The 10,024-nt window shown below is 60.5% G+C and overlaps 1 protein-coding gene across 1 annotated transcript; it reads right to left on the reverse strand.

The window, feature by feature from the left end:
• Positions 1–16: 16 nt before the first annotated feature.
• Positions 17–8,793, reverse strand: PHF24 (PHD finger protein 24). Its single transcript, XM_029961565.1, has 8 exons — positions 8,412–8,793; positions 3,112–3,493; positions 1,830–2,015; positions 1,357–1,435; positions 1,049–1,251; positions 626–792; positions 299–400; positions 17–189 (listed from the first exon to the last, which is right to left on the reverse strand). Exons 2-8 carry the CDS (start codon positions 3,487–3,489, stop codon positions 93–95), a joined length of 1,212 nt encoding a protein of 403 aa, XP_029817425.1. The 5' UTR covers positions 3,490–3,493; positions 8,412–8,793; the 3' UTR covers positions 17–92.
• Between the last annotated feature and the right edge of the window lie 1,231 nt (positions 8,794–10,024).

Consider the following 10,024-nt stretch of genomic DNA (forward strand, 5'->3'; position numbering starts at 1 on the left):
CCAGCCAATCAGCGCCCAGCTCCGCCCCCAGGGGCGGGTGGGGCAGGTCTGCATGGCGGGAGCAGCGTCGCGCCCTCGACGCGCCGCGGGGATTAGGCGGGGGGCTGCAGGTGGAGGGCGGCGCTGTTGGGGCGTGCGGCCAGGATGTAGGTGACATTCTCCCGCAGGAAGCCGGGCCAGTCGACGGTCCTGTGGGCAGATGTGGGCTCACTGGCCACCCCAGCTGGCACTGCTGCTCCCCTGGAAACTGCCCCCAAAATGAGGGTGTCCCCCACCCCTGCACACAGCCCTGCCTCACCTGGGCTCCTCCTGCTTCGTGGCTGGCAGGATCTTCTCTGGGCTCTTGCCATTCCTGCTGCTGGCAGGGCTGCCCTCCGATATGGGCCCCACATGGCTGATGCTGTGGGAGGGAGGAGGATACCCTTCATCCCTGGGTGTTCCTTGCACCCCAGATGGTTGTGGTGGCAGGGGGAGGAGGGTGCACAGGGCTGAGGGGCCACAGAGGGAAGGTGATGAGAAGTGGGAGCACCCCATTTGTGCGCCAAGACCCTGCGGTGGCTGCTGGGGCTGTGGCAGGAATGCCGGCTTGGATGTCACCCCTACACCAGGGTGGGCATCCCCATACCTGACATTGCAGGACAGCATCTCCTTTTGGTGCTTGCGGAACCAGGTGTGCCGGGCCTGGCGACACTCGCCCTCCCCTATGAAGCCATCGTTGTCCTGGTCCAGGGCCAGGAAGGCTGCCCGTGCCCGCTCCCGCTCCTTGGGTGTCAGCAGCCGCAGCAGGGCATTCTAGGGGGTCAGAGAAGGGAAGGGAGAGAGCTCACCTCATGGGAATCTCCTGGCTCCTATGCCCAAAGCTGTGGGGGTCTCCTGCCCTGGGTGCCATGGCCTTTGGTAGTGGCCATGGGACTCAGACCCAGGTGCCACAGCCATGGGTGCCAGTTGTAGGAGCCAGCTCCGGGTGTTGTGACCATGGGAGCTTGTCTTGAGTGCTGTGACCATGGGTGCCAGCCATGGGAGCAAGGCCTGGATGCCACAATCATACCTGTGGCCGTAGTTTCTGCAGCAGCTGGATGGACTCATGGGAGAGGAAGTCCTGCCACTCGATGTGTCCCTTCTTGTCGGGGTCCAGGGCATTGAACTGCAGGGCTGCCTGCTCCTCCTGTGCCTCGGCCATGGGCTTCTCAAACTGCTGCTTGTGCAGCAGGTGTTTGTAGCGCAGGAAGTCATCCAGGGTGAGGCAGGTCTCTGTAGGGGACAGATTGGCTCTGCAGTGCCTGGGAAGAAGGGGGGACCCCCTTCCCCACCTGCCTCCCCCAGCCTCCTGGGATCTGCTGTGGGGAAGATACACACCTGGAATGATCTTGCAGTTCTTCAAGGTCTCCATCAGGCTGTACATCTCTTCTTCTGTCAGCAGCAGATTGAGGTTGTCCTGGGGTGAGGGGCAGAGAGGACCCGTGGGGCAAAGGCATGGGGTTGGCGGAGCATCCCGCTGTATGGCAGCACTGGGATCCCTTGACGGCATGTGGGCGTAGGCACCCACACCCGGAGAGGGATGGTGTACTGTGTGTCACCCTGGGGTTCTGCAGTTGGGTGGCTCCACACCCAATGGCTTTGGCCATTCCAGCTCTGCCACAGCATCTCACGTGCCCAGCAGCCCATCCCATGGCCAAGGTGGGCAAGCAGGAGGTGGGGGGCAGCAGGTCCCCCATTGCCCTGGATGAGGCTGTGGGGTGGGACCCTGTTCATGTCTGTGTGGGGCAGGGTTCCCCAGGGAGCACCCACCACCCAGCAGCAGCCCAGTGTCCCCTCCTCCAGGCACTCACGCAGTAGTAGCAGCTCCAGCCCGTCTCGGTGTGCGCCGTCTCCGTCACCTCCACGGTGCTGTCCTTCTGCAGGTACCCCATGCGGCGCAGGCAGCCGTCGTGGTACACCCGGGGGCAGATGCGGCACGGGAAGAGGCTCTCGGCCGTCCACACCTCGCAGATCTCACACATTTCGTCATTCACGATCTGGGGAGGGGCGGGCAGATCCTCAGCAGAGCAGTGTGGGCAGGGGCCTGCTTCTCCAGGCGTGGGGTGGTGTTTTGCGGGTGGGGTAGAAGTGGATGGGGATGGGAATGCGTGGGCTGAGTAGGGAATAGGTGGGTGGTGAGGTCGTAAGGGACACGGCTGGTTGAGTTAGAGGACGGTAGGCAGGTTTATTGGGATGAATGGTGGGTGGATGGGTGTGGCTGTAGGGTTGCTGGGGCTTTGAGGTTGTATGTGCTCTGGGGTTCAGCATGGTAGTGTGGGTGGCTGGACTAGGGTTGTAGGTTGGCTGTTTCTTAGTGTTGTAAGTATGAATGGATAAGCTGTAAGGTTTTTCACACATTTCCATTCCCAAGAAATACTGCTGGTACCCTGCATGATTTAGCCTCAGAGGGTGGCTGGGCACTGGAACAGGCTGCCCAAGGAAGTAGTCACAGCACCAAGCCTGACAGAGTTTAAGATGTTTTTGAACAATGCTGTCAGGCACATGGCGTGATTGTTGCGGTGTCCTGTGCAGGGGGCGGGACTTGGACTTGATGATCCTTGTGGGCTCCTTCCAGCTCAGGATGTTCTGTGTTCTGTGGTTCTGTGGAAAGCTGTAGGTGGGCTGGGGTGTAGGCTGGTTGGGTTGGTGGGTGGATGGATGGTTAGGGTTGTGGGTATGGATGGGTGGGCTGTAGGATCACGTGCGTTGGGGGTGGGGGGTGGGGATAAAAAACTGGGATAAAACTGTTGGTTTGGAGGGCTGGCTGTTAGAGACTGCAGGTGTGAATGGATGGCTTGAGTTGCAGGCTGGCTGGCTGTAGGCTGACAAACACATAGATCATATTGTCCTTCTCTTTATCCCAAAGCTGGAGCTGCCTTGCCCACCAGTGACCTCTTCTTTCTGAGACATACCAGGTTCCTTCCAGGGCACATCTAAACAGTTGCACCCTCCTCCCCATGTGGCCAGCTGCCCAGCCTGGCCCCTGGCACCCTGCCCCACTGAGCCACGTCCATAGGGCTTTGCCATGCCCAAGGAGGCTGTCACAGCCCTGGGCTCTCCCCAGCCCCTGTCCCCGTGGCTCCATCTGCTCACCTGCTCCCTCTGCTCCAGGTTGATGTCTGGGGGCTCATCATCGTGCAGCTCCCGCTTGGGCCGGATGAAGGCGGGTGGCGTGAACCTGTTGGCCCGGTCAAACTCCTCTGGCTCCACGCCCCGGCCATCCCGCAGCCGTTCCCAGGCTGCTTTGGCACTGGCACTGGCACTGCTCTCCTCTGGCTGGGAAGGTCCTGCCGATGCCTCCTCCTCTCCTTCCTGCACCTCCTGCTCCAGCGTCCCCCGGCGTGAGGTCCCCGCCTCTCCCCGGCGCCGTGTCGATGGCTGCTCCCGCAGCCCGTCCTTGAAGGCTGACACGGCCAAGCTCACCTTCTGCACCCTCTCCACTGTCTGCCGCCTGGACATTAGCACCCCCATGGCTCTGTGGGGGAAGGAAGGAGCTCAGTGCTAGCACCTCGGGGTGCAGTGCTGCTCCCTGCCCTTGCACCGTGTCCCTGACCCCAAAATGTTGTCCTGGTGGCTTTCTCCCAGATATGCAAGGGGCAGCTCAGGGCAGGGAGAAATGGCAAGCTGGCACTGAGATTATCCATGGTGGCCATGGACCCTGGCTGTGGAGGGTCTAAGTGTTGGTGCAGGATTGGGACAAAAGCAGGGAGCTGGTTTGGGGATGCCTCCCCCATGCTTGCTTTATGTGCTTCAGTTTAACAAGAAACACATCCAGGCCTTTCCCACACCAGACCAGTAAATCCTAAAGGGATTGGGACCAGCTGTAATCCTGCCCCTTCCATGCATCTCCTTTCTGCCTTGGAGAAAGCCTCTGTGGCCAGTCAAGGGTGAAAGCTGTCCTCCCTGCAGCTCTGCCCAGGACTGGGGCATGGCAGAGCTGGTTTTGGCTCCCTACCTTCCTCAAATTCCTCTTCACCTTCCCATCTCTCTCGCGCTCACATGCTTGTGTGTATGTGTGTGTGTGTGTGTGCTGCTGCTGTGATCACTGGGCATCCTGCATCCTGCAAGGAGCCATGTGGGAGAGGTTGGACCAGCCATAGGAGGGCTGTGAGAGTGCAGGAGAGAAGGGAACCAGTGCATGGGATTGAGGCACATGAGTTTCAGTACCAAGGGAAGATCATCTTGGGATAAAATGGGGTGGTCAACAGCAGCAGCAATAGCAAGTCAGTCTCTGTCTCACTGGGAGTGGGCTGAAGCTGGGAAAAGCAGGACTTAGTCTCCAACATCCCCAACATTGGGGCACAGCATGACCCCAAATCGGTCCCAGTGCTGCCCTCGTGCCCTTGCTAGGATTGTGTTATGGAAGACGCTGCCCAGGGCAGTGGTGGAATCACTGTCCCTGATCTTGTTCAAAAAACGTGTAGACGTGGCACTTAAGGATACAGTTTAGTGGTGGCCTTGGCAGTGCTGGGTTAACAGTTGGACTCGATGATCTTAGAGGTCTTTCCCAGCCTTAATTATTCTGTGATTCTACGCTGCAGGAAAGAGGCACTCCCAGCGGGAGCCCAGGGACTAGGAGGTAGAGCGGGGAGATCGGAGCAGCAATCCCCCGCCCCGCCAGCTTCAGCAGGGAAGTCCCCAGGTAGCGGGATAATTAGCAGCACGCGCGCACACGCCGGGATCTCGGGGCTGCGGGAGGACCCGGCGCCGCGGGCGCTGCTGTGTCGAGCTGGCAGCGGTAATTACAGGTAGCCCACGGCTTGGCCAGGCCGAATGGAGCGGAAGGCCGAGCGCGCTGGCAGGCAGCGAACACCACTGCGTGCACACGCATGTGATTTCCCAGCCTCTCCCCACCACCGCGGGACCATCTGCCTGCGGATTCCCACGCGCTGAGCCGGGAGTGCAGCACGTGTGGGCCCCGTCCTGCGCGTGGGGGTCCCGGCAGAGTGCCCACAAAGGGGGGTATTTGCACCCGCTGGATGCACCGCCTGGCTCAGAGCTGGTGCCCGGCATTCTCCAGCTCTAAGGGGCTTTACAAAGGTGGGAGCGGGGCAGAGGCGGGGGCTCGTGTCCAAGCCACAGCGACAGCATCTCTGCGGCTGTGCCAGTGGGAAGGAAGAACACCTGGATGTCTCTACATGCCCACCGTGCCACCACCCCGTGCCCGGGCGGCTCAGGATCCTATTCGCTGCGGGCAGGATCAGCTCTGCTGCTGGGCACCATTGCAGCTCTGCCTGAGAACCGAAGAGTCGGGGATATCACAGCGAGATTCCCCCCAGGTCTGCCCTTGCAGGTCTCTGCATCACCACACGCTGGCCAGATCCAGGCCTCCTCATGGCCAAGGCTTGGGGGAGAAGCAGGGAGGAGAGGGTGCAGAGGGGCTGGGCTTACAGAGAAGAGAAAGCCAGCACACCAGTACCCCCAGCAGCCACACTGGTGCTCCTGATCCCCAGCGTGCTGGCAGCTTCTCCCCACAGTGCTGCTGGGCTCTGGGTGCCCCAGCCCCAGCCCCTCTGAGGTGCAGGGGGGCAACCAGGGCAGTGGGAAGGTGGCTGGTGTGTAAACCAGCTGTAACCCCCCTCAGATGTGGTTCCCCCGTGTGTTCATGTCATAGTCACCCACCAGCACTGTGCTGCTGCTTGAAGTTCCCAGCCACCTCCGTTTCCTGTCCTCTCCTAAGTCCAACCTTCAGTGCCTCCTGCCATTTACTGCTGTCTGCCTGAATTTTGGATGGTCTCACTCGTGTCATGACTTGTGTCTGTTCTCAGCCCCGCTGGCCTCTCTGTGCCTGCTAGTGCTGCACAGCTGAACCCTGCCTGCACATCCAGGGTTGAATGGCTTCACTCTGAACTCAGTCTCCAGACCCCACTGCCTTTCCACAAACCCCATTGCTCCCCAGATACCCCAAACTTGCTCTGCACTCTCCAGGGCCCCCTTTGCCCTGTGCCCTGCCTGACGCATTGGCTTTGTGAGGTGAGACATCACCCCCACGCAGAACCATCCCCACTCCTGGAGACCTCTGGGTGTGTGGAGGGAGAACCAGAAGCTCCCTTGCCTCATAGCAGCCCAGACACCTGAGCAGGCCCTATATCTGTGTGTGTTCCTGGGGGAAGGTGTCCCAACTGCTATTTGTGTCCATCCCCTGAGGCACAAAGTGCCCACCACCTGTCTCACCATGACCTGAGGTGCGGGGGCCTCGACCTTGCTCTGCAAGGCTCCACCACGGGGCTATTTTTAGGTCGCCCCCACAGAGGAGCTAAATCTGGGCACAGGCGGGAGCTGCCTGCAAACACCCGGCTCCGCTGAGCCCTGCCAGCACCAGGAGCTGTCACAGCAGGGGTGGGCACCTTCCCACCTCCTTCCCTTCCCTTGCACCCCTGCCCTGATCCTTGGGCAACACCCATTCCCCACACTCTTCTGGTTCGGATTTTCTCCTTTGCTGCTTCATCCCTGCAGCAAAATACTAAGCCAGAAAGCACTTCATCCTCTTAGCACCCATGGATGCGTATTTCCCAGCCCCAAGTACCTCTCTGCATGGGGAAACTGAGGCATGGAGTCAAGGCTGGTGCAGCTAGAGTGAGGATAAGCCTGTTTTAGATGGGGATGGGGGCACTGGTGGGACAGAGCTGGTAGCCAGCATGGAGACACCCCAAGAGAAGGAAGCAGGGCAGAGCATCCTGATGCAAACAGAGCCAATGGCCCCTGCGTGGCTGCAAAACCTCCTTTCTCCCACAGCAGAGCCCACGTGGGGTTATGGGGTGCCAGGTTTGTGGTGCAGGGCGATGAGTGACACACAGGTGGGTGTATCGCGGCACTGCGGGGGCGTTGTGGTGGCTGGGAACACAGGATGGATGTGGTAAGGAGCAGCACAGGGATGTGTTTGTTAGGGCTGGATGTGTTACGGGGTGGATGATGTGTTAGGGGTGGATGTGTTTTGGGGTGGATGTGCTACGGAGTGGCTGGCAGCGCGGGGCGGGTGTTACGGCCCACAGCGGGTGTTGCAGCGACTGTGGGCATGGGGTGGGTGGTGGCTTTGGGTGCAGGGATGTTGCAGAAGCTGTGGGTGTGGGGTGGTGTCTGTGGCAGCTGGGGGTGCGGGATGGGTGTTTTTCAGGGGGCCACGGGTGTAGGGTGGGCTGTTTTGGTGCCCAGCGGTGGCATGGGGAGATGGGGGTGTGGAGCCACAGGGTCTGTAGGGCTGACTGTCACCTGCCCCATGGTGTGTCCTCGCTGCAATGCCCCACCAGCAAATAAAGCGTCAGCAGGTGCTCGGGCTGGTGCACACATGAGCAGGGTCCCTGGCACCCACCTTCAAGGGGAGGCATCACGGGTGTGCCAGGAGCAGAACCCCCTGGATTGCAGCTCCCCAGTTGTGGGGAAGGATGCGCCTGGTCCCCACAGGCTCTCTGTGGTCCAGGCCTCCCCCCTGCCTCAAGAGTTTCCTGAGATTTTTACCCTACAGCACCTTACTGGGAGCAGCATTAGGGACCCTGGGAGCAGAGGGGTGGGGTACCAATAGGAAGGACACCCCGGGATATCAGAGCCTGTGGCTGCCTGGTCCCAGCGCTTAGTCTGAAGGGCATGGAGCAGGGCTGGGAGGAGCTGCCGTGGCTCTGGCATGGCTCTGGTACAGCCCTGCACACCCTGCCAGCCCCTGCCTGCCTGGGGCAAGGGGGGCCAGCAGTGAAGGCAGGAGGCTCTACTTAGGGGCCATTGCATCCCACCTCCTTGAGCTGGTTAGGGATTGCCACAGGGGTCTGGCAGCACCCTCTTGTCCCCTCTCCCGGGCAGACGGCACATGCTGTGACTGTGGCACTGCTGGGGCTGCTGCTGTGAGGTGATCCAGTTGCTGTGGGTCAGGGGGGTCCATGGCTGATGGTACCCTCCCTACCCTCTGCAGGGCTCTGGGAGTTCAATGGGGATGTCTAGGGGGGTGGCTGGAGCCCCAGATGTGCTGCGTCCCTGTCCTGGGGACACTGAGCCAGTGGCTGCTCTCCCTGCTGGATCAGGTTGCCTGTCCTGCCGCGCCATGGCAGATTTTATAGGTGTGTCGCACGCTTCCATCTCCCAGAGGGGGATGAAAATGCCGTGACAGCAGAGTCCCTTCCTCTGCAGCAGACACAGCTCCTGCCCAGTTCTCCACTTCTCCTCCTCATCTCCCTCCCCAGCCCATCTCCCCAGTACCGACATGAGGACCCCAATGCCTGGGCAGGACCTTCCCACCCCATCCTCAACCCTCCTCCCAGGCACTCCATCCCAGGAGCTCTGCACACCCTCTCAGGCACCAGGACCTGGGGGGCAGCGGGAGAGCCCACCCAAGGATGTCACAACGTGTGGACAGCCCATGCCATGCACCCAGCAAAGCACCAACTGTGGCAAAAAAACCCACTTACCAGGGTGAGGGTCCGTCTGGGGAACACGAGCCCTAGACAGAGGTCCACACGGTGTCCATCGCCGCTGCCTCTGGCCGCAACCCCCTCTCCACCCGTGGGTGCTCACCACATCCTGTGCCTCGTGTGCAAATTCCTGTCGGGGGATGGAGCGGTGAGGGTGGTACCCGAGGAACCAGAGCCCTGCACTTGCTGCCGGAGGATGCAGGAGACAGCGAGATGCTGGGAGCGGATGCCTGTGTCTAGCGCGCGCACACACGCGCGCACACACACACACGCACACACACCACACACACTTGGAGGAAGCAGGGAGCTAGCTTGTGACTGGGGCTGAGCAGATGCAGCCTGGTTTGCTGTCCCTGTACCAATTGCTGCCTGAGCTGTGTTAAACAGCTCTCTGAGACACGAAGCTTTTTTTTTTAACCGGGCTGACGTGTGCTGGGAGATACCAATAAAAGCTTTCCCTGCATCTCCTCTGGCCCCCGGGGCCGAACCGCCTTTCTTAGAGAAAATCTCAAGGACTGTGGAGATGGGGCTGCATCCTCGGAGGAGTGAAGGTCTCACCTGCCCACCCACAGGATCTTCCCCAGATCAGTGCCCCAGGCGCAGGCTACCTGTGCCTGCTTTAACTCGATGCCTGCTGGTCAGTGTTGCAGGCAGGCTGTCCTTCCTACACCATGGTGCAGTGGGGGCACGGTGACTGCTGGCTACGTGCAGCCCGGTGTGCCCAGTACAGTGCAGCACCAGGGGTTTGGTTCTCCTAGTCTCCAGGACTGAACGTATCACCTGGGTGCACACCACAGGACTGCAGTGGGTCTGGGGGCTCATGGAAGGTGTGAGTGAGGTGTTGGGGCAAGGGTGAGGATGCTGGTGGGGAGAGGAGGGCACAGCCCTAATTCAGCACCTCTGAAGGTGAGACATTTGGTCCACGTGCATCCCCAGCTGCCCCACATCAGCCTCGTAGAGATGGTGACTCAGTCCCCTGACACCTTCCTGAGAGGGGGTACTGCTGGGTAAGAGGGCTGTGCTTTCCTCTTCAGGAACTGCCAGCTCTGCCTGGGGATGACTTAGGGTGAAACAGATTCTGAGCCCTCCTAGGAGCAGCTTCTATACAGGTTTGGGATTGGTGCTGAAAGTGAAAGCAGAGGGGCCAGGGCAGTGGGGGTGCTGCAGGGCTGCCCTGCTCTTTGACCAGGCTGGATACAGCAGGTCTTCTCCTGATTAGGGGAGAGGGAAGCTCAGCTCAGCCCCACTGCAGGGTTCCTGTTCCCGGGATGCTGCTGGGGGGAATCCCACATCCCAGCCTGACATCCTGGCCATGCCTGTCCCTGTGCCCTCCACTGGGCAGGTCCTTTCTGTCTCTGTGCAGATCCACCAGCCCCACAGAGCACTGGACATGTGGGGAGCAGCGAGCAGCAGCAGGGAGGCAGGGATGTCACCCTCTCCATGCAGAGAACACAGAGAGTATGAAGTGGGAACATGGGATGAAGGATGAAGCTTGATGACTGAAGCTTCCTGACTTCTGGAAGATGGGCAGCACCATCCCTGACAGTCTTCTACACCTCTGAAAAAACTGTGGTGGACATAGCATCCGACACTCCTGCAGTGCCCTGCCT

The sequence above is a fragment of the Manacus vitellinus genome, unplaced genomic scaffold, assembly GCF_001715985.3.
Source record: "Manacus vitellinus isolate BGI_N305 unplaced genomic scaffold, ASM171598v3 scaffold_36_pilon, whole genome shotgun sequence".
In the NCBI taxonomy this organism is placed as follows: Eukaryota; Metazoa; Chordata; class Aves; order Passeriformes; family Pipridae; genus Manacus; species Manacus vitellinus.